This window comes from Calliphora vicina, chromosome 3 (genome assembly GCF_958450345.1).
Source record: "Calliphora vicina chromosome 3, idCalVici1.1, whole genome shotgun sequence".
NCBI lineage: Eukaryota > Metazoa > Arthropoda > Insecta > Diptera > Calliphoridae > Calliphora > Calliphora vicina.
This window is the reverse complement of record NC_088782.1, coordinates 83,495,439-83,521,934: the sequence shown is the minus strand read 5'-3', so window position 1 is coordinate 83,521,934 and position 26,496 is coordinate 83,495,439. Positions and strand designations below refer to the sequence as shown.

At 28.8% G+C, this 26,496-nt stretch overlaps 1 protein-coding gene across 2 annotated transcripts in view; it reads left to right on the top strand.

Moving 5' to 3' along the window:
* Klc (kinesin light chain) overlaps positions 1–26,496 on the top strand; it is a 331,732-nt gene that overhangs the window by 204,604 nt on the left and 100,632 nt on the right. For both annotated transcript variants that reach the window (XM_065503173.1, XM_065503172.1), the window contains exon 4: positions 16,527–17,006. In XM_065503173.1, coding sequence (XP_065359245.1) covers positions 16,527–17,006 — 480 coding nt within the window. The remainder of the gene's footprint in view (positions 1–16,526; positions 17,007–26,496) is intronic.

Here is a 26,496-nt window from a genome sequence, read left to right as displayed (position 1 = left end):
TACATGGAGTTTGTCTATTTTCAAAATTTAAAATTGCTCATATGTACATATGGAATATTAACTGAAATTTTATACAGATTGAATTTAAAATCAAAGAATATTTTGAATATGGTCAAGAATTTGAGACAAAAATTGTTTGCTAAATTCAACGTGATTGTCAATTATTTTTTCAAATATTTCCACAAATATGTATGCATGAGGACTGTTTTAACACACAAGTGTGTTTTATTCGACTGTGTCAATTCATACATATTCACCACGAACACATACAATTTTTCTACAACTTGACCAAACAATTTTTTTTTTAAATAAACATATTTTCTCACATTTATATCATTATATTTTTATTATTATAAAATATTCGGACCAAATTTCGTATTTTTAGTTCCATTAGTTTCGGTCATATCATGTTATTAACAGCGGATGTTCGCTGAGGTGGGTCAACGTATTTCCACATATCTTTGTCCATATATGTTTCACCGATTTTTCCAAACATTTTTCAGAAACTAGAATCCTTTTATTTTGGCTCTATCGCACTTAAAATTCAGTTGATGAAAAAAATTCAAGTATTTGTCTTAAATTGGTGGCCACCACTGTACATAAATAGTATGAATTGATTGTAATTAAAAAATAATTCTTAAACAGTATGATCTGTTTAATTTTTTTTTACTGCAGAAGAAGAATATGTCTAATAGCATTTTTCACTTTTCTGATTTTAGTATCATACAAAAATTTTTATTATAAATTTTTAGATAATGCGATTGAATTGGAATTAATGAAAAATTTATGTAAAAAAGGTAAACATTTCCATAAAATTTAACAATATTTTTGAACATGTTCTTATTCTGAATGAAAAAAGTTTGGAAAAAGTCGTGTTCGATTAATAATATGTATTAAAAAACCAATAAGCATTTTTACTGGAATTCAAGTTGATAGCAAGTGTAATTCAAGCCTTTAGTTATAGTCAAGCAATTGAATTACAGTTGTATTACACTGTATTTCAATAGCATTCTCCAGTAAAAAGGAAACATAAATTCAAGCCATATGTTTTTTGTTTGAAAAATATTTAATATTTCAAATATTTTTCAAGTATAAAACATGATTACATTTCCATTCAATTTCAATTATGAATTGTGATAGTAATATAATTTAATAAATAAACATTTAATAATTATATTATTAAATTGTTCAAGCTTGTGTTCTTTTCGCGATTTGTTTTCATTATTTAGCGATTTTTAATTTAAGATATAGCAACACTACTTTTGCGATAACACATCATGCAACAGCTGTTATTTGATGCTGTTGATCTTGCAATTCAAAATAAAAAAAATACCCAAAATGCAGGAAAATATTTGCTGTTTAGTGGTCACACATTGGTCACATTACAAGAATGTTTTCATATTGGCAAATAAATTTGTTTGACCAAATTCAGCTGTTTTCTTGTTTGCAGTGCAAAAATATTTTCTGTTCAAACTAGAAACATAAAATATTTGACGCCTAAATAAAAGTACTGAAATTTCATAATTCTTTCAAATGTAAAGCAAAATCTGGTAATATTTTACTTTCTAGAAATGTCTTTTTTATTGATGAAAGAAATTAAAGTTGTTTTGCAGCTTTATTTAATAATTATTTAGAACAAATATTACCATAAATGTGACCACAAGTCAAATATATTTTCCCCTTTTTGTGTTTGATAGTATTTCGGTGTAGTTAGATTAAACAAATATGGTAAATAAATGTGTACAGTGTGAACACAAAATCAACCCATGAATTATTTGATGTAGTTTTGATCAAACACATGAAACATCTTGTGTCAAATAATTTGCGTAGTCTGACCCTACCTTTAGTCGTCAATATTTGATGATGTTTTCATGCAAAATTACACAAAAAACTTTTTGTAGAAGGTGATATAAATACAGTAGTTTTGACTTACCTGCCTTTCACTTAAGAGCATTTTGCATATAAGTGCACAAAACTTGTGTTTTGTATATTTATTTACCAAACCCCATATAAATTAGTTAATTTAAGTGCATTGTTCATACAAAATATCGTGCAAAGTTGGTTGTGCAGGTAAGTCAAAATTACTGTATTTCATTTGAAAGTTGTATTATTTTTAAAAATTTTGCAACATAAAATCCTAACAAAATAAATTTACAACTGATCATCATGCTTTTGATTAATCTACTGAAACACAAATCAATTATTTTTTTTCTCCATAAAATGTAAAAAAGCAGCCGATACATAACAAAAGCAGCCGATAATATTAATAAATATTATTAAATTTTTTTCTAAAACACTGGAAAAATAACATACTTTTCCATGTGTTATTTCTAAAAAAATATGATATAAATCAAGATCAGCGAAACAGCTTGCATTTTTATAATTTCTTTGGTGTTGATAGCTCTCATAATTAGAAGCACAAAAACGTTAATATTTTTCCCTGCTCTCTCTTAGTTTAAGAGTTATATGAATTTAAAGTCAATACATATAATAGTAAATTTCTCATATATTTGGAAAACAAACTGATCGTTATGGGTATCATTGAATAGTGCTTCACAATACCTTTAATATGATATATAATATGGTACAGTTTATTAATATTGTGAACAAAAAATTCCTTTTTGATTTTATATGACAGTACTTCATAAAATGTTGATATACAGAAAAAGTGATTTTAACGAAGCCGGTTTTCGATACACTCCAGAGTTAAAAGTCCCTTCACCCGGCCGAAAGCCGGCAATACAGAAAATGTGAATATTAACAGAAAAAAAATTATGAAAATATAAACTGTTACGCGGATCTTGATTTGTTCCAAAAATATTCATGTGTAAAATAAAACACATAATTGGTTTCAGCGGCGCAGATGATAATCGGCGGCTTTCTTTGAGCCGGCTCAGCTTTTAAGCCGATTCAAGTCGGCGGCGGCGTGATAATGAAAAATTTACCAGCGGCGGCTAGCCGCCGATTTTCAGCCGATCGGCTTGGTTCTCTGTTGTGTATACATTGGTAACGGTTTTGTCAAAGATTATTTACATTGTGTGTTGACATAAAAAATAATAAATTTAAAAATTCTAACAAAAATTAATTCTGAAAAGCAAAATTTTGAAGCAAAATTTTGCTAAAATCAACGTTAATAAAAATAATAAATAATCAATAAAATTGAACTTAAAAAATAAACATCCCATTAAAAAAATCTAAAAGATGCCAAAATAAAATTTGTTTATTTTTTATTTGACAAATTCAATTTTGACAAAACCTATGCACTTGTCAGCAAGAAATATTGTGTTTGTTATCGAAAAGCTCTCACCTTACTTATTACCAGGGCAACCAAAAATATGCTCTAAAAAAAGTGTTTTATGCGCATAAAATATGCACTTAAAAACGAAAAATATGCTCTTAAAATATAAAAGATATGCACTTTAAAATAGTTGGTTATTATTGTTTGATTTCAAAATTTCATTAAAAAATATATATGAAGTAAATAAAATATTGAGCTCATAAATTAAAATTGGTTATTATAGGATTAAATATCGATTTTAGGGAATTTGGCACTACATGAAAATAGTTAGATTCAATTCATTTTATTATATTTAGCAATAAATTACTATGTGTATACTTAAGTTTTAAATTTTTTTAACTAAATCTTTGTTTTAGATTTCCGAGTTTCTTAGACAATCATAGTCAATTGATTTGTCCCATATTTTAAACTGCTTAATACTTCAAACTTTTTTTAGTAATTAGTGACATAATATTTTACATTCTCAATCCATGTGTCCCAATGTTTATAGAATCCCTACTGAGGATGTACCCAATAATTCTCCAAATGTTTCTATTCTATATAAAGCTTTAAAAGCTTTTTTATCATTTGAATAATGTTTCAAAAACTCTGTGAATAGCGTGTAATTGTTTGGTAAAAAATTGCAAAGGATTTTGGAGCATTCATCATGTATCTAGATTAACATCTGAATTCGGCTTCTAAAATTTAAATAGAATTATAAAAGAGCCTTACAATAGTGGAATGATTAGTTCTATTTAAGACTGCGGCAATTAAAAAAAACTTTTTGTTCAAGTTTTATCAGTGGGACTCAAAATACCGTGACATTTCCTATGTTTCTTCCTTTCTCATCCATTGTATCGTTTGTATCGATTTCTTAATAAATTTGTTTACAAGTTGTGTAAATATTAGGGTATACATTCGACTAATGATCGTTCGATTAATCGAATAATTTCTTACGAATAATTATTCGAACAATTTAAAAATTGCCATTTTCGAATAACGAATAAATCGAATAATTTTATGTAGAATAATCGAATAAAACGAATAAATGTTCATATATATTTAAATTTATTAAATTGCTTAAAAATTTTCATAATTTCAAATTTAAATAAGTAATAATAACTCACAAAAATTGCATTGTTTCTGAAATTCGACAAATAACTAAAGACAAAGGGACTTTCGATCACTGTAGATGAGTGTTCCGATAACTCCTTCGATAAATATATAAATATTACTGCAAAAGTTACAATTCTAAAAACAAATCTTTCAACATTTTTAACTTAGGACTTGAACCATTTAAAAGGACTTGAAAATAAATCTATACATGATTTTTAACATCGTTGAACATCTTTGTCTAACATGGTAATAAACTTTTTGCGTATTTTTAAATGCGTCAATGCACGGCCTGACTTCAAATTAGCCACGTTCACTGACAATGATATCAAACTTTGGACAGATTCCCTTTATTGATTAATTTCCCAAGACCACTTTATTAAGCAAAGATTCTGCAACGTTGATAGAGCTTGATGTATAATACAATTTGTTATAAATAATTCAGAAATAGTGAATAATTAATTTACTAAAGAATTAGTTACTCAATTTAAACCAGAATTAATGAATAATGTATTTGAATTCAGGATCATGTCCAACTAGCTCACATTTTTTAAAGCATAGCTCCAAAACGGAAACTAATGGGTTTGCTAATCAATTGTTTTGTAGATTGTTCGGGAGTTAATCTGATCGGAATATTTCTGTTGAAAATTTAATGATAGACTTTGTTTTCGAATGTTTTTTAACATTATCACTACTTGAATTGTTAACTTTAACGTTATTTTTTGTTTTTCTTTAACAATAAAATTTTAAAAAACCGACATCAAAACTTCTTTCTTTACTTTTTTAAAAAATTTAAATTATTGGAATAATTCGATTAATTTTAAACGTGTGATCGAATTATTCGAACAAGTTAAAATCTCTTATTCGAATTATTCGTTTTATTCGAACAAGAGAAAAATCGAATAATTCGAATACCCTATAAAATATATCAACGGGTTTTGAACGCGAGGTTTTCGATAGATCTTAATATTCTGAACGTCTGTTGAATACTTGTTTAATTTTACATTAGTGGTAAACTATTAATGCCCAAACATAACTGTTTCAATCTCAAGCTGACTAAAATTCCTTCTTTTAAATGTATCCAACAATTTTTTAAGAAGTTGCCCATAATAACATACAATTTTGGAATTTTCTTTTAATTTTTTACGTATTTTTACTATTTGTTAAATTTTAATATTTGTGTGTATATTTTTAATTTAATTGAAATATATGGAAACTAAGCTCCCTTAAATCAACGAAAATTCTATGAATATAAGTGATTATGGGTACTCTATTTTTTATTTAAGTAACTTAGGCCAATTATCATTGCACCTTAACAAAATAGTAAAATATAGAAATGAAAAATTACAATACAAACAATAACATTATATAAGGACAATAAAATAAAATAAAAACAAGTAAGAGTGCTATATTCGGCTGTGCCGAATCTTATATACCCTTCACCAAATTATACTTCAAAACTTTAAATATTTTTAGGTAAACAAAATTTAATTTTTATTCCAGTTGTTTTTTGAATTTTTTGAAAAAAAAAATTTTTCGATTGTTATTTTAAATTTAATTATTTTTTTTTTTAAATTTAAAATTTTTTTTTTTTAAATTTTAAAAATTTTTTTTTTTTTAAATTTAAAATTTTTTTTTTTTTTAAATTTTAAAATTTTTTTTTTTGTTTTTTCAATTTTTTTTAAAAAAAAAAAAAATTCGGGTTCAAATTTTTTTTTCCCGATTTTGACCCATTGTAGGTCCAACTTACTATATTCTTATATACGTCGTTGCAAATGTCTTTGAAATATCTATCATTAGATATCCATATTGTCTATATTAATGTCTTAGTAATCCAGATATAGGTAAAAAATAGGTCAAAAATAGAGGTTGTCTTGGTTTTTTCCTCATATCTCAGCCATTTGTGGACCGATTTTGCTGATTTTAAATAGCAAAATTCTCGAAAGCATGTCTGACCGAATTATTGAAGATTTGGATCCCGAAGATATCTGGGGTCTTCAGAAAACTGATTTCAACAGACAGACAGACAGACGGACAGACAGACAGACAGACAGACAGACAGACAGACAGACAGACAGACAGACGGACATGGCTTAATCGACTCCGCTATCTATAAGGATCCAGAATATATATACTTTATAGGGTCGGAAATGAAAAATGTAGAAATTACAAACGGAATGACAAACTTATATATACCCTTCTCACGAAGCTGAAGGGTATAATAAAAGAAAATATCCAACAAAAATATGCAGTTATGAGTTAAATATGCTATAAAACGCAAAATAAGCTAAAATATGCAGTAAAGGGCAAAATATGCACTAACAAATCGATGCCAAAATTCTTAAAATTGTCTGAAACGGATAAATAACTAACTCATATGTTTATACGACGCACAGCAAAACATATATGATATTGCATATTTTTGGTTGCCCTGCTTATTACATCATGGTTACTTTGTTATTTCGGTTGTTTGGCCAGAAAATTTAGTCAAAAATATTCGATTTCCAAAAAATTTATACGAAACAAAAATTTTTATTATAGTTATTATACCCTTCACCTTCGTGAGAAGGGTATATATAAGTTTGTCATTCCGTTTGTAATTTCTACATTTTTCATTTCCGACCCTATAAAGTATATATATTCTGGATCCTTATAGATAGCGGAGTCGATTAAGCCATGTCTGTCTGTCTGTTGAAATCAATTTTCTGAAGACCCCAGATATCTTCGGGATCCAAATCTTCAATAATTCTGTTAGACATGCTTTCGAGAAGTTTGCTGTTTAAAATCAGCAAAATCGGTCCATAAATAAGGGAGATATGAGCAAAAAACCGGGACAACCTCGATTTTTGACCTATTTTTGATCTATATCTAGATTACTAAGTCATTAATATAGACAATATGGATATCTAATGATAGATATTTCAAAGTCCATTGCAACGATGTAGATAAGGCTATAGTAAGTTGGACCTACAATGGGTCAAAATCGGGAAAAATATTTTTTAACCCGAATTTTTTTTTCATCAAAAAATTTTTTTTGTCATACATTTTGTTCCAAAAAAAAAAAAAATTTAAAAACTAAAAAAAATAATTTGGAAAAAACTTTTTTTAAAAAAAAATAAAAAACAATATAAAAAAAAATTTTTGAAAAACAATTAAAAAAAATTAACTTGTTTTTAATGCCAACCGCCACAAAAGACCTTATGTCTTTTGTTTTTTTTATGTTTTGATTTATTTTTTTCTTACTTTTTATAATAAACTAACCTTGATTAAAGTAAAAATGCGTGGCTGAAAGAGTTAAAATCGAGATTGTATATAAAACGGATGTTTTCTAAGGGCCAGCAACGCGGACCGGGGTTTGCAAGTTTTATATAAAAATTATTAATATAAAATTCATATTAGATTAGATAAATTAATTAATTGAAAAGTAAAACATTATAAAGTGTTATAATATTACAAAGTACATAAAAGAAATTCAAGAAGATAAAATTAACCAAATGAAATGTAATTGTACGTTAAATGCAGGGATGCCAAACGGGACTGGGTTTTACAAATCTCGGGATTTTATAAATGTAAATCTCGGGATATATCGGGATCCCGGGATTTTTAGGGACTTCGAGATATTAGTTTCACATCAAAAACATCAAACTCAATATTTCGTTAATATATTTAAGTAAAAATATAACAAAAAACTAATGCATTGCATTAAAATAAATTTGACAAACGATATTTCATATTTATATGACAGTGTGAAATCTATGTATAACAAAACTGAAAATTGTATAACTTTTGTATTGAGTACATAGTAAAAGGATTTTTAGGGAAATATATTGGAACTAGCGTATTTGTCAGGCTACATTTGTCCATATGGTTCTAATCATCTGATCGAGAGTGTATGTCAACAGAAGTATTCAAAAATGGCGACGGAACACACTACTACTACTTTCGACTTGATTGATGATTCAATAAAAACCGCTTATTTGAAGTTATTTTAAACAATTGATGTAGCACCCACTATTAAAATGTCTAAAATATTATCAATAAACTTTATATTAATGGTTCTTATTATTAAATTATAAAATAGTGCATTTTTAATTAAAATTAATTTAATGGTTCTAATCATATGAACGGAACAAATTTAAGTTTATTTTGTATTTTTTTTTGGAAAAGGACTTTTAAACTACTGTTGCCTTAAACTTTAATGGCGTTTTTGTTATTTTTGTAATCTTAAGAAAGTGTCCTTTCCGATGGTAGTGAAATTTTAGATGTCGACAAAATATTTAAAAAGATATGGCCTACTAAAAACAGAAATTTCAGTGGTTCTAATCATCTGATCGAGAGTGTATGTCAACTGAAGTATTCAAAAATGGCGACGGAACACACTACTACTACTTTCGACTTAAAATTACACTATATTCATGTTTATAATTTTTTTTTTTTTGGAATTGTTATACCTTGTTGGAAAGGGTATCTTGTCCAGATTATATCTATGTGATGAGTTTTATATACATTGTTAGCAGGTTTGAATTTTAATCATTTAAAATATATAGTGTTTTTCGGCTTACCTACGCAACTTTGACTAGGATTTTAACTATTTGCGCCGTTTGCCGCCGATCTAGTTTTAACATTATCTTATTATCTAAAAGATATATCAAAATTAGCTGCCTTTTGGTTCCTATAAACAAATGGCATGCAAAAATGTTGAGCAACTCAGAAATTTAAAAAAAAAATAATTATCAACTTTTTTTATTTTAGTTGCTTTTCATTGCTTATTTTGCTTTGATAGCTTATAAAAATTTATAACTATGTATAAAGTAAATTTAGTTCTTAACAAAACAGTGTTTTAATTTTTTTAACCGGATGAAAATTGTAAATTCATTAACACCTTTTATAGTATTTTCTCCCTTAGTGCATATGAATAATAAAAAATAAAAATCTAAGTACATATAAAAAATTGTTTGTACAATCTTTAATTTACGATGAAAATTTTTTCGAAAAAGTTCAATAAGTTTTGCAAATATAAACCGATTTTAACAAATAATGTCTCATTTTTTTCTATATAAAATTATCTTTAAAACACTATAACGTTGTCTCTCGCTGGTGTATACTCGCCGGTGCCAGTGGTTCATTACAAAAATTTATATTATGTAGACTGAGAGAAATGATAACACAATGTTTTCAAAATACGTTATAAACTTTATTCTTCTACTTTAAACTTCCACTTCGCCTCCGTGGAGTTCCCACGAGCGAGTGTACTCTTGCGGTACAACCACGAGAGTATTCGCAACCGGTACTACAGTACCTCTAACTCACACATACCAAAACTCAAAAAAAATCAAAAATGTATTTTTAACCGTTCTTAACTTTTATTTTAATAATTCGATTTTTATGATTAAAAATACATGTTGAAGTTTAAAGTCCCACCTATTCATCCATTCAAATGTTACAGATTTTTGATCCGAAAATGACCAACATTATCCACTGTGCGGTGGCTCGCTTGTCAGTTTTTTCCCAGTGTAATTAATATCGTGATGAAATTGGACATAACAAGTTTTATATGAACCTTTCTACCAACAAGTTTTAAGAAATTAATCACTATATCAAATTTTGTACAGTTTGCACCATAACTGATTCAAGTCCCCAAAGTAGGCCAAAATTACACATTGATGGTGGGTATTCATGATTCGGCACAGGCAAATATAACACTCTTGTTTTATACATATGGGGCATTTCATGTCAAGTGAACCAACTTTTGAAATCGATGTCTTCCGATCGCGATGAAATTTGCACCAATGTTAGTTCTATTGGATAGTAATTCGGACACCATTTTTCAACAAGATCGGTCAAGAACTCTCTGTGTTATAGGAGGTCAAAATTTGACATTTTGGCCAAACAGGTGTTTTTTTATCCATATAACTTATTACCTATTGTTCTTAGCAAAATGTGTCCCAAATAGTTTAGATAGCTATTTATGCAATCTTTCGAAAAAAAAAATTAAAAAAATTTAATAAAATATTTTTGATTTTTTTTTTTTAAATCAAAAATATTTTTGACTTTTTTTTTCAAAATGGGCCCTTTTTATTTTTTTTAAGAAAGCTTAGGTCTTTTCCTAAGCGACCTATATGGTCGCTTAGTGGGATGCGAGTGGGATATCTATCAAAAAAAATATTTTGTAACTCAAGATTTAAAATTTTTGAATTTTTTTGCAAAATCAAAAACTTTGTTGACTTTTTTTTAAAAAAATGGACCCATTTTTTAATTTTTTTTTTGCTCAGAAGAAAGCTTATGTGTTTTCCTTTAACACCCTTTTTGTCGCTTAGTGGGATGCGAGTGGGATATCTATAAAAAAATGTGTAACTCAAGACATACAATTTTTTACTTTTTTTTGAAAAATCAAAAACCATTTTGACTTTTTTTTTCCAAAATGGACTCTTTTTTATTAATTTTTTTTTCTCAAAAGAAAGCTTAGGTCTTTTCCTTTAAAACCTTTTTGGTCGCTTAGTGGGATGCGAGTGGGATATCTATCAAAATAAATGTTTTGTAACTCAAGACAAATGTTTTTAAATTGATTTTTTTCATATTTGTGTGTAAGTGTTTCTAAAACCTTAAAAATAAAAACCACAACAACTGACCGATAATAGCCACTGGAGGGGTGCAATATGAGGCCGACCGCTATTAATTTTCCACCCCCAAAATTTTTCTTAGTTTTGTATCTTGCGGCTTTTTTAGTCAATCCTAGAGGTAGTTTTCAGCGCACGTGATTTTCATTGTTAAAATATCAGGTGCCCCAGAAACAAATTTTTGGAATCAAGTGGAAATATTTTATGGCCCTTCTCCGAAGTACCAGTTTATTTATTATTTTATGACATTTGACTTTAAGAAATGGGTGGAGAGGTAGAAGTTGACAGGTAGGTTATTTATATGGTGGTTTATTTTTATTATTATTTGTAACATTTGGTTAAACTAGGTACTTTAGTATGTAAGCTAATAAAAGATTTTAGACTGATTCATTAAAACGTACTACCTTAATGATCTTAAAAAACTATTTATTGTCATTCTGAAGACATACGGAAATCAGTTTTTTAGAAACAGCGTTAAAGTTAAGACGTGTGTTATTTACATAAATACTTACAAAATTCAAAATGTCTACGACTTCTAAAAAGGCTAAGGTTGAAAATGAAATTTATTCGTCTTTTTGTTTTAAACCCTTTAACAAAATGAAGCACAGATCATCAGATATGCGAAATATTTCCGACGGCTTATTAAAAAAATTCCCTACGCTGTCAAAACGATTGAAAATTTGTGGATCATGCAGGAAAGAGCTCGGAAAGTTGAACGAATTTCCGAATTTGAATAGTAATGAGCCTTGCGTTGAAGTTATTCCAGATGAAGACAAAAGTAATTCCGAGAATGAAGACAGAACTGTTGATGATGATGGTTATTCTAACTTTTCAAATTCAACGAATGAGTGTCGAAACCAATACCATAAGGATGCAGTAGAAGTTCTTGAACAAATAAAAGAGAAATACAAAACGTCACAGAGTGAAGCTGAAAGAATTCAACTTCTCACGCTTGCTCCAAGAACATGGAGTTCTGCAAAAACAATGACTGAGTTTGGAACGTCTCAACGAAAAGCAAGAATTGCTAAACAATTGGTTGCTGAGCATGGGATTCTCACACTCCCAAACAAAAAGAAGGGAAACACTTTGGAGTGCGATACTAAATCTCTAATAACTCAGTTTTATCAGCGAGATGATATGAGTCGCCTGATGCCAGGGATGAAAGACTGGATGTCTGTACGAATCGATGGCAAGAAAGTTCAAATGCAGAAGAGAATGGTTCTCTGTAACCTGAATGAATTATTCGCAACATTTCAATCTGAATACGAGGATGTCAAAATTGGATTCACAAAATTTACACAACTGAGGCCAAAACATTGCGTTTTGGCAGGAAGCAGCGGAACTCACACAGTATGTGTTTGTATTTACCATGAAAATGTTAAATTGATGTTGAAGGAAATCAACTTAAATTACTTAAAAGATGATTCAGCAGAAGATTTACACCATTACTGCGATTGCCTTAAATTGACTATGTTCCCTAATGCTACAACTTCTTGCCACTTAGGTGAATGTTCGAATTGTCCGGAAACCACATCCATCAAAGAAAATTTAATCAACTCTTTTGATCGAGAATGTATTGAGGAGTTAAAATTTGAATCTTGGCTTCAGACTGAAAGATGCACACTGAAAACCATAATTTTAAATGTGGATGATTTTGTGGAAGAACTGTGTAGAGGATTGCTAAATTTGAGAACCCATGACTTTTTAGTCAAAGAGCAGTGGTCATTCTTCAAGGACTTGAAAACACATTTGAAGTCTGGTGAATTCATTATTTCATTTGATTTCGCAGAGAACTATAAATATGTTCTTCAGGATTCCATACAAGCATTCCACTTCAATAACGACCAAGCAACTATATTCACAGTAGTTATTTACTACATGAAAGAAGAAAACCTGGAACACAAAAGTATGGCAATCATATCCGACGATTTAAAACATGACACCGTTGCAGTTTATGAGTACCAGAAGATAATACTAAATTATCTAAAATCAAAATTTACAGTAGAAAAGGTCAACATTTTAAAAACAAAAGTAGCTTCGCAAATCTTACAGCCCATGAAAAAGACTGGAATGCCAGCTGAGTGGCATTTTCATCCTACTGCTCATGGTAAAGGAGCATGTGATGGTATTGGAGCAAACCTCAAAAGAAATGCAGCGAAGTATAGCCTCCAGTGCTCTCATCAAGATCGCATCTTAGATGCGACTGCTTTATTCCATTGGGCAAAGAATTATTGTAAAGAAACTAAAATAGTTTTTAGTAGCAAAGAGGATCATGAGGAAACATTGAAAACACTAAAGAGCAGATTCGATGCTGCGGTAACAATCGATGGCACTGCTCAATACCATGCTTTCATACCGCTTGTCGATGGAAGACTCAAATTAAAAAAGTTTTCTGCATCTACTCAATGCGATTTCTTTCCAAAGCCAAAAAAGAAGCCAGCAGCGAAATCAGTAGCTGAATCTAATAACGCCAAGAAAGTATTGACAAAAAAAAGCAGCTAATAAAGGTGACAAATAAGGAGGATAAAAGTATGGATATTTGAAAATTTAAAAACTTCATAAATTAAGTGTAAAAATAGTTATTATATAAATTGATCTATTGTGATTAAGATTAAATTTTACTAAATTATTCATCTTTTTATTATTATTATTATTATTATTATTATTATTATTATTATTATTATTATTATTATTATTATTATTATTATTATTATTATTATTATTATTATTATTATTATTATTATTATTATTATTATTATTATTATTATTATTATTATTATTATTATTATTATTATTATTATTATTATTATTATTATTATTATTATTATTATTATTATTATTATTATTATTATTATTATTATTATTATTATTATTATTATTATTATTATTATTATTATTATTATTATTATTATTATTATTATTATTATTATTATTATTATTATTATTATTATTATTATTATTATTATTATTATTATTATTATTATTATTATTATTATTATTATTATTATTATTATTATTATTATTATTATTATTATTATTATTATTATTATTATTATTATTATTATTATTATTATTATTATTATTATTATTATTATTATTATTATTATTATTATTATTATTATTATTATTATTATTATTATTATTATTATTATTATTATTATTATTATTATTATTATTATTATTATTATTATTATTATTATTATTATTATTATTATTATTATTATTATTATTATTATTATTATTATTATTATTATTATTATTATTATTATTATTATTATTATTATTATTATTATTATTATTATTATTATTATTATTATTATTATTATTATTATTATTATTATTATTATTATTATTATTATTATTATTATTATTATTATTATTATTATTATTATTATTATTATTATTATTATTATTATTATTATTATTATTATTATTATTATTATTATTATTATTATTATTATTATTATTATTATTATTATTATTATTATTATTATTATTATTATTATTATTATTATTATTATTATTATTATTATTATTATTATTATTATTATTATTATTATTATTATTATTATTATTATTATTATTATTATTATTATTATTATTATTATTATTATTATTATTATTATTATTATTATTATTATTATTATTATTATTATTATTATTATTATTATTATTATTATTATTATTATTATTATTATTATTATTATTATTATTATTATTATTATTATTATTATTATTATTATTATTCAACATTTCCATAGAAAAAAAGTGATTTTTATTCCTGAGGTTAACATATTATGGGTATTACAGTATCGAGGCTATGAAATTTTAGTTGGGTATGTTACATACCATCGGAAAGGCTAATGTGTCTAGTTTCTCTGCGTAAGTTTTTTAAGGTTTACACACAAATATGAAAAAAATTAAAATAGTGCAAATTTAAAAACCTTTGTCTTGAGTTACAAAACATTTATTTTGATAGATATCCCACTCGCATCCCACTAAGCGACCAAAAAGGTTTTAAAGGAAAAGACCTAAGCTTTCTTTTGAGAAAAAAAAATTAATAAAAAAAGAGTCCATTTTGGAAAAAAAAAGTCAAAATGGTTTTTGATTTTTCAAAAAAAAGTAAAAAATTGTATGTCTTGAGTTACAAAACATTTTTTTATAGATATCCCACTCGCATCCCACTAAGCGACAAAAAGGGTGTTAAAAGAAAACACATAAGCTTTCTTCTGAGCAAAAAAAAAAAATTAAAAAATGGGTCCATTTTTTTAAAAAAAAGTCAACAAAGTTTTTGATTTTGCAAAAAAATTCAAAAATTTTAAATCTTGAGTTACAAAATATTTTTTTTGATAGATATCCCACTCGCATCCCACTAAGCGACCATATAGGTCGCTTAGGAAAAGACCTAAGCTTTCTTAAAAAAAATAAAAAAAAAAAAATAAAAAGGGCCCATTTTGAAAAAAAAAGTCAAAAATATTTTTGATTTAAAAAAAAAAAATCAAAAATATTTTATTAAATTTTTTTAATTTTTTTTTTCGAAAGATTGCAGAAATAGCTATCTAAACTATTTGGGACATATTTTGTTAAGAACAATAGGTAATAAGTTATATGGATAAAAAAAACACCTGTTTGGCCAAAATGTCAAATTTTGACCTCCTATAACACAGAGAGTTCTTGACCGATCTTGTTGAAAAATGGTGTCCGAATTACCAATAGAACTAACATTGGTGCAAATTTCATCGCGATCGGAAGACATCGATTTCAAAAGTTGGTTCACTTGACGTGAAATGCCCCATATACATTGAGTGTCACTCAAAATCGTACAACATATTTTTTTAAATATTATGAAATTATACAGGCAATAATAGGTGATTATATAAAAAATTAAAAGTCATTTTATTAATTGGAACAAAAAATATGTATTTCAACAAAAAAGTTAACAAAACCTCAAAAAAAATATTGATGAAAATTAAAAAATATCACAAAATTCATATTTCACTTAAATACGTACACTTATATTAAATTATAATTAAAACTTTAAAAATTAAAAAAAAATGTTAATATTAAATAATCCTAATACTTTGTAGGGTATCCTTTGCTATTTTTTAGTGCCTGTACGATTTTAAATGAAGCTTTGATATTCTGGGCACTGACAGTATTACCCAATTTTTTTATTTCTAGATAAGGGCAATTAAAATTATACCATATTTTCTGATATGTAATAGCACACACAATATAAAAATAGCATTTAAAAATATTTCTAAAACATCAACTTCTAAAACTAATTAATAAAATTTTACTACGATGGTGTACAATTTTAAGTGAAATTCACTGTATATTCTTATTATTCAAAATATGGAGATTCAAAAATCTTAAAAAAAGAAACAAATGTTACGTTTAAATAGGGTTCAGGATCAATGCAAAATAACAGTAATAGACAAACAAATATAAGACGAGTTAAACAAATTCCATACAAATGTTTATAAATAAAAAATCAAACGTTTTTTGTTTTATTTCAGAATAAATACAAGGAAGCTGCAAATTTGTTAAATGATGCACTATCAATTCGAGGAAAAACCTTAGGTGAAAATCATCCAGCAGTTGCTGCTACTTTAAATAATCTTGCTGTTTTATATGGAAAACGTGGAAAATATAAAGATGCTGAACCTCTTTGCAAACGAGCATTGGAAATTCGAGAAAAAGTTTTAGGCAAAGATCATCCTGATGTTGCAAAACAATTAAATAACTTAGCATTATTATGTCAAAATCAAGGAAAGTATGATGAAGTTGAAAAGTATTATCAACGAGCTTTGGAAATTTATGAATCTAAACTTGGTCCAGATGATCCAAATGTAGCTAAAACAAAAAATAATTTAGCCAGCTGTTATTTAAAACAAGGGAAATATTCAGAGGCCGAAATTTTATATAAACAAGTTTTAACACGTGCGCATGAACGCGAATTTGGAGCTATTGACAGCAAAAATAAACCTATTTGGCAGGTAATACCTTAAATACATTAATTTTCTAATATTGCATGCCTTAAGTTAATGTCTTTTCAAGTAAAGCTTTTAGTAAATAAAATTATTTACTTTTTAATTTGGCTTAAGTTCATTTCTTATACATACATAATTAGTTTATAATAATTCAAAGAATAAAACTAAGAATTAATTTTAGACAACTGGCAAATTGGAATGCATTTTCTGCATTTCCTGTTTATTAATTACGCGAAAGGACACATTTAATAATATTATTAAATAAAAAAATAAAAACAAGAACTAAAAGACAAATATGTAATATATTTGTTTTCTTTGAACCTTGTGCATTAACTATTAAATATAGATCAAGAGTGTTAACTAAAGTATTTACAACTACTCTTTAATGAGTCTCTTTAACGAAAACAGTGAGAGAAGGTTAAGTGTAAAGGCACATCTATAATATGCATAAGCTAGCTTAAGTTAATGTCAAAACCGAACGAAAAGACTGTCAAATGCTTAAGAAAATCCAAAACAATTTAGCCCCATTTGCACATTTATGTGCAACACGTAATTAAAAAAATACGTATTTCTTATTATTTTATGAAAATAAATTAATTTTCTTCATCCTTTTAATTTTTTCTTTATTTTCTTTGTATACAATAAACAAACTTACGGAATGTGCGACCAGCTTCGCTCTATGCTTAAGCAAATACAATTTGACGAAACTTGACGAATCTCTCTTAAGTACATTATAGTTTGTCAGATACGTTTTATATGTATTCGAACAGTTGCTTAAGCTGACTTAAACTAGGGCCTTAAACGGCAGAAATGCATACGTTACAGTTAATGCAGATGAAAAATATATAAACAAAACAAATAGAAGAATGCTCGTTCTTGTTCCCCCGCATTGTCAACAACTAATGATTGTCAAGCGAAAGAAAACCCAACAGCTGTTAATCTGGAGTTACCAAAAAAACAAATATTTTATTTACGCCTGAAAGTATGCTAGCAATATCAGCTTCAGAAACTAAATCCACCACACCGACTACAATTAAAATTAACCCATTAAGCGGCGCTATACCCAAGATTAGTCAACCTTTAAATAAAGATAATAAATCCCAGTATTAAAACGGGCACGAAGTCCCAAGTCTTCGAAAGCGGCACCCTTGGCTAAATTATATAAGGATAGTGAACCTGCTAGACTAAACAATGAAAATCGTTTTTCTATTCTGGAATGTGAAACAGATGAACCAGTAAATAAAATTAACTCTACAAAACCGCCCCCTATTTACTTGAGAGAAAATAATTCAAATTCACTGGTTCAGATCCTGATCTGATTAATAGGAGAGAACTCTTTTTACGTAATCCAAATCAAGAAATGCACGATTCATGAAACTAAAATACAGCTCAGTAGTGAAAACGATTATAGAAAGGTTGTAACAGATTTTGAAACTCAAAAGAAAAGTTTTTACATTTATCAGCTGAAAGGAAGCACGGATCTACAAGTTGTAATAAAGGGTATTGACTGTAATGTTGAAGCACTCGAAATAAAGCAAAGTTTTAAGATAAAGGTTTTAAGACAAAAAATGTGATATACATTAGAAATCGCGAAAAAAACCCCAACAACTCTTCCGTGTTGAACTTGAACCCGGTGTCATAAATCTGAAAAAAAATTAAACACATCCCATATATAAACTGAAGTATTTATTGCATCGTAAAATTACGGTAGAAGAACCACATAAATGATTTGGCCCCGTCCAATGTATGAATTGCCAAGAATATGGAATTACCAAGGCATATAGTAAATTGCCACCCGTATGTGTTTTTTGTGGAGAGTTGCATAACAAATCCCAATGTAACAAATCCAAGGATGATCCTAAAATGAAAAAAATGCAGCAATTGCGGACACAGCGAACTAACTAATTTTAACTACCCCCCGTTGCAACAGACAACCAAACTCAGATGCAAGTCCGTCAACCACAAAACCAAAATATGAACCCAGAGGTAAGAGAGCAAACGCCAATTTTCAATTTTACCAGACTAGAATCTACAATAGAAACTCTTCTGCAATCGGTAAATAACTTTACAAACTCAATGAGTAACATGATGCAAGAAATGCTTAAGATGCAATCAATGTTATTGCAGGCTGTGCTTAACAGACCATGAACTGACCATTCTCGAGTATTTTCTTAAAAGTCATGAAGTTAATATAATGTTAGTTTCGGAAACCCATTTGACGTCTAGAAGTTTATTTAAGATAAATGGATATGTTTTTTATGGCACAAATGATCCAAGAGATAGAGCATGTGGAGGCTCTGGAATTTTAATTAAAACCCGTATCAAACACCATTCAATGTGTGATATTTGTGAAGATTATATTTTTGGATGATTGCTACAGAAACCTGTTAATTTCGTCGATATATTCACCTCCAAGGTTTTCGATTACTGAAAACAAATATGAACATTTTTACGAATCCCTAGGACCCCGGTTCCTGGCAGCTGGCGATTATAATGCTAAGCATACTCACTGGGGATCAAGACTTGTAACCCCGAAAGGTCGGGCTTTGTTTAATACAATTTCTAAATTGAATTTGAATGTGCTGTCGAGCGGAGAACCAACATACTGGCCTACTGACCCAAGCAAAATACCCGATGTTATTGATTTTGCAGTTACAAAAAATTTACCAATGGAACTAATGCAGGTTAAGTCTTCATTAGAATTATCCTCAAATAAGATAATAGAGCATAATAGACTCTATTCTGCAGACATTGAACAGTTATTAGCGGAATAAAGAAGAGTTCGTCGAGAGTGGCAACTCTACAGATCCCCTCAACTTAAAACGGAGCTTAGAAAATGTCGCAAACGCCTCAGTATGCTTCTTCACAAACGCAAAACTGACTCAATTAATAAATATCTGGAGAACTTAGATGCCACCCAGTACTCAAATTACTCTCTATGGCGAGCTACAAAAAAATTAAAAAGACCTCCACTACGTAATTCTAGTGGAGGCTGGGCGAGAAACGATACTGAAAAAGGAAACCTGTTTGTTAGTCATCTAATGAATGTATTTTCCCCAAACGAGTCAAACGACATAACAGAGTTACCACCTACTTTACCCCATATTACTGCAGCTGAACCACTTCGTTTTGAGATTTCAGAGATTGACAAGGCTATTGTTGATTTAAACTCCAAAAAATCACCTGGTATTGATAAAATCAGTAACAAGATGCTCCTCGAGCTACCCCAAATTGCATTAAGAATAATCCTATTTATTTTTAATGCTATATTACGCCTTGAATATTATCCACCAGAATGGAAGGTTTCTTTAGTTACAATGATACCTAAGCCGGGAAAAGATCACATTAAAGTAGAATCATATAGACCAATTAGCCTATTGTCAAATATATCAAAGCTATTCGAAAAACTTTTAATGCACAAGTTAAAGCCGATAGTGAATCATTTTGATTATATTCCAATCAATTCGGATTTCGAGAAAAACATAACACCATAGAACAAACTCACAGGTCTATCTAACCGAAATCCACAATTTCTTCACTGCACGTAACCTGCAGATATCACCAACGAAGTCAACTTAGGCATCATGGTCGACGGCGTACAAATTCCGACAGTGAACCACCCGAAACTCTTGAGGAACAAGGTCCTCAAAGCACTAGCCGGCAGTACTTGGGGTATGGACAAAGAAACCTTGCTTGCTACCTACAAGACGATTGGTCGGTCAGTGGTTAACTATGCTGCTCCAGTGTTGTCGCCTTCGTTGAGTGATACCCAGTGGAGAAATATTCAAAGCTATCAAAACGCAGCCTTTAGGACCGTCACAGGCTGCCTTCAAATAACCTCCGAACACCACCTACACGAGGAAACCAAGGTTTTACCGGTCAGTGAAAACAACGTCATGTTGTTGCAACAGTTCCTTCTAGATGTCACCGGAGGAGTCATCTAAACTTCAACATCACACAGTTGGAGTCTCCCCCGAGGCATGTCAGACAGGACCATAGAAAATTCAAGGAGAGCATACAGAGGTATGTGTAGGATCCATTTGATCGCCGCTCGTATATGACAGCTTTGAACGACATTCACAGAGACGCCATCAATTCCGTAGCAGGGTACTGTATGAATGTCGTACTTGGAGGTCGCCCACCACCGATAGCAGACGCTGAGAAGATTCTCCCGCGTAAAATAAGAGTCGTTCTGGCACAACTTAGATTTTTTTGGTCCCTCATAGACAGTGCCGTCCTAAAATTATGCCCAGCTTGTGGTCAGGGTCCTCATGACACCCTCCACATATTTAACTGTTCAGCCAACCCTACTTCACTACGTCCTATGGATTTATGGACTCATCCTGTTGAAGTAGCACAATTTCTTGGACTTGAACAAAATGATTATTGTAAAATTGTTTATGCTGCTACAACAACAACAACAACACATATACATTTGCGGATGACACCGCTTTTTTAAGTACACTTGAAAACCCGTCAATAAATTCTCACATCGGCGATTTAGAAAAATGGCTGGACAAATGGAAAATAAAGGTCAATGCAACAAAATGTACTCAAATTACATTTACTCTAAGACGAGAAAGTTGTCCTATCATACAGATAAATAATATCAAAATTCCTGAACAGAGCCATGTGAGATATCTCGGTATCCATCTTGATTGCCGTTTAACATGGACCCACCACCATATTGAAGCCAAAGTTAAACAAATAAAATTAAAGCCAGTTCAATTGCACTGGCTAATTGGCCCACGGTCTGCCCTAGACAAAAACATGCGCTATATTCCTACTTTTTTGAATGCTGTCAAGCAACTGAATGAAATATTTGTATTTTTACGCTCTTGTTGTTTGCGATCGTGTTGTGTACGTGTAAATAACCGAAAATGTTCGTATTCACAACAATAGTAGCGCCGGTCTATGCTTTAAGCAATAGAAAAAGGTACCCTTAAAGTTAACTATAATGGCAAGTTGTAATAATGGCCCTTACCCCCATTAACACAAAGCCTGGTTATGCCTTAACTAATAGTTATGCTGTCGGTTAAAATTATTTTTGTATGAAAACTGTCAGTATAACTATTAGTTAACACATAACCAGCCTTCGTGTTACTGGGGGTTAGTATATTAAAAAATATTCAAATTCCATAAAACTTTTTTAAAACAAATACTCCAACTATTTTAGAAGACTAAAATAGAAACCAAGAAAGCTTCAAAACTTACTCAATGCTTTGACAACTATATGTCCTACAAGAACACTGATTAAAATATCATTTTCAATGTCTAGTTCAATTTTTTAACTGCACTTAAACTGTGTTTTATTCCTGAGAGATTATTTTAACCTTCTTAGAGCTAGTTTCTTACTTGTCAGTTAAACTCAGCTTAACACGCTGTTATATTAATCCTGAAACATATTTTGCCGGAATTTAACCAATGATTGTGTTTCTCACTAGTGGATTAATTTTGTTAGCATTGCCATACTTTTCAGTCAAATCACATGTTTATTCTTCAAATTTTTTCATATAAATATGGCAATACTATACATTTTATAAGAAAAAGCAACCGCGTTACATAACTTTTTTTGTAAATTTTAACTTTCTAAAAGAAAAAGCGACATAAAAGTATATAAAATGTATATTAAAAATTATATTGATGTTAATAAAGCAAATAAAAACAAAGAGCTGCTGTGCTGAATTGTTTATTTTATTTTCCATCTGTTTGTGCTTTGGCATTTTATACTTAGGTTTAACTCACCAATGATGCTCAGTTAAACCTAGATTATATAGCATATAAACAATAAGTGAGAAACACAATTTTTAGTTTAATTTAGGTTTAAGCGAAGAATGTAGATTATCTCTATCCCAGAAACTAGCTCTTAAGGTCTTCAAATTTACTGACGTTAACGATTTTCGGTTCAAATTTGACCCAAATAGAAAATAGGTATTTATCAACCATTCATTTAGGAACATAAATTTCAATTTCACATCAAGGTAAGGAAAGAAAAACATAGCTTTGGTATTTACCCGGGGAATCCCAGTTTTCATACAAACAGTACTGATTATTTTTTAAAATTTCTGGTTTTATTGAACGGTAGACGTTAACTGCGACTCCTTGCTCATTGGGTTGCTCGGATAAGCTACTGCCGAGCCAGTCGTGGTAGTCATATGAATGATATTGTGTTCCATTCTTAAATGACAAAGTTCACCTTTCCAATAAAACCAGAAATTTTAATAAATAACACCGTCCAACACTCAAATTTAGACACGAACCAGATGATATAAGTCTGAAAATAGAGATTGAATGAAGCAAAACTGCGTTCAAAGTTTTTTATTTCGTGATCCTGTTTCCTTGTAAAAGGACTTCAAAATTTTAAAGTAGCACATTTTTAAAAAAATGTTTTAAAATACTTCTGCTTACCCTATTTTGCCAAGTTTGGTGTCAAATGACCAAGCAGAGTTGTAAAATATTTTGTATTATTTTTATTTTATTCTGACAGGATCAAAATATGTCAAAATTTGTATCCTTTAATATCCTTTAAGATTTCCAATTTTAATTTTTCAAAAAAATAGTGCTAAAATTTTATCGTTCTAGCTTTACTGCTAAGGTGTTAAATAATACTTTAAATTTGCATTATTTTATTTTTTATAATTTATTTTCAAGTTTCATCGAAAAAGATAATAGTTAGAACTTAGATTATTTGGCACATAATATGTTTTTTCGTAGGTTCTGAAATAATTGTCACGTTAAAAAATCAACTAAAATTTTTTAAATCAATTAAAGTTTTTCTACAACGTAGTAATTTTTGCAAACGTGAATAAATATGAAGTGCCCAAACCGTAATAAGTTTTGTGTTGTGTGTGGATTATTCGTACCATTTAATAAATCGCGAAATATAACAAAAACCTTTGTAAGATGCTACGAAGAATACTTTTTAATAAACTTTGCACCTAGATTGTGGTATGTGCCCGAAATTGTATGTAACTATTGCTACGCTGGTGTACTACGATCAAACTGGTATTACATATGCGACGAAACTGGTATTACATATGCGACTGACATACATCAGCTCTTTGACACAATTGGAAACAATTACGATCCTGCCGAATGGCGACTTTTTATAATAAGTCTTAAAGCAGTACTATTACATAATGGTAACGTGTACCCGTCAGTTCCCATTGTTTATGGGACAGATATTAAAGAAACTTATAAAAATATGATTTGGCTTATTTGTTGTGACCTTAAAGTGGAGGTTTATTCTCATGGGAATAAAAAATGGATTTTGTAAACATCAGTGCTTTTTATGCCTTTGGGAAGGTCGACGACGTGATTTGCATTATACCGACCATAAATGGCCATATCGCCAAAGTCATCAGCTTGGAATCAATAGCCTTGATGAAATGCCACTTGTTCCATCATCTAAAATAATTCTCCCTCCCCTGCACATAAAATTGGGTTTAATACGCAATTTTGTTCGGGCACTTGATCGCAATGGTGCAGCATTGGAATATTTGAAAACTGTTTTTCCAAAGTTAAGAGCTGCGAAAATCGAGGCTGGTAAGTTTAATGATCATAATGGGTAATTTTTATTAAAGTTTTATTTATATTTATTTTTAGGTGTATTTAATGGACCACAATTAAAAAAATTAATGAAATCAAAAGAGTTTCCCAATTTATTAACGACGGTGGAAAAGGCAGCGTGGCAAAGTTTGGAAGATGTAATAAACAATTTTTTGGGCAATAATAAATCTGCAAATTATGAAGCTATTGTTAAGAAACTAGTGGATAGTTATGGAATAATGGGTGTCAATATGTCACTTGAAATACAATTTTTGGACAACCACCTGGATTTTTCCCCCACTAATTTAGGAGACTTTAGTGATGAACACTGGGAGAGATTCCACCTAGACCTAACCACAATTGAGAATAGCTACCGTGTTGTTCCAAACAACATTGAAAAACCCATTGATGTACTTTCGTGTTTTTTATTTCGACCTGATATATAAATCTAAATTTCAGTTATATTTTTATTGGTTTTTTACGAAGATTATATATAGGGGGAATTTCATGTCAAGTGAACCAACTTTTGAAATCGATGTCTTCCGATCGGGATGAAATTTGCACCAAGGTTAGCTCTATTGGATAGTAACTCAGACACAATTTTTCAACAACATCGGTCGAGAACTCTCTGAGTTATAGGGGGTAAAATTTTGACAATTTGGTCAAACAGGGGTTTTTTCTTATCCATGTAACTTATTACCTATTGTTCTTAGCAAAATGTGTCCCAAATAGTATAGATAGCTATTTCTTCGATCTTTCGAAAAAAAATATTTAAAAAAAAATAAAAAATTTTTAATATTTTTTTTCCGAAATCAAAAACTTTTTTGACTTTTTTTTAAAATTTTTTCTCTTTTTTTTTTTTTTTTTTTTTTTTTTTCTTAAAATAAAGTTTAGATATTTTCCTTGAACACCTACTTGGTCGCTTAGTGGGATGCGAGTGGGATATCTATCAAAATAAATATTTTGTAACTCAAAACATACAATTTTTGACTTTTTTTGCAAAATCAAAAACTTTGTTGACTTTTTTTTTTCAAAATGGACCCTTTTTTAATCTTTTTTTTTAGGTCAAACAAAAGCTTAGATATTATCCTTGAAGACCCTTTTGGTCGCTTAGTGGGATGCGAGTGGGATATCTATCAAAATAAATATTTTTTAACTCAAGACTTAAAATTTTTGACTTTTTTTTTTGCAAATACGATTTTTTTTCCAAATGGGCCCTTTTTTTAAATTTTTTTTTTGTAGTCAAAAGAAAGCTTAGGTCCATTCCTTTAAGATATTTTTAGTCCCTTAGTGGGATGCGAGTGGGATATCTATCAAAATAAATATTTTGTAACGCAAGACATACAATTTTTTAATTTTTTTTTGCAAAATCAAAATTTTTTTCCAATATGGGCCCTTTTTTAATTTTTTTTTTTGCTCAAAAGAAAGCCTAGGTCCATTCCTTTAAGATATTTTTAGTCCCTTAGTGGGATGCGAGTGGGATATCTATCAAAATAAATATTTTGTAACAATTTTTTAATTTTTTTTTGCAAAATCGAAATTTTTTCCAATATGGGAATTTTTTTTAAAAATTTTTTTTTGCTCAAAAGAAAGCTTAGGTCTTTTCCTTTAAGACCTATTTTGTCACTTAGGAAGATGTGAGTAGGATATCTATTAAAATAAAAATGTTGTAACTCAAGACATTCAATTATTGACTTTTTTTTTGCAAATTCGAATTTTTTTTCAAAATGGGCCCTTTTTTAAAAATTTTTTTTTAGTCAAAAGAAAGCTTAGGTCCATTCCTTTAAGATATTTTAGGTCCCTTAGTGGGATACGAGTGGGATATCTATCAAAATAAATATTTTGTAACTCAAGATATACAATTTTTGATTTTTTGGCAAAATCAAAAACTTTTTTGACTTTTTTTTAAAATGGGCCCTTTTTGTAATTTTTTTTTTTGCTATAAAGA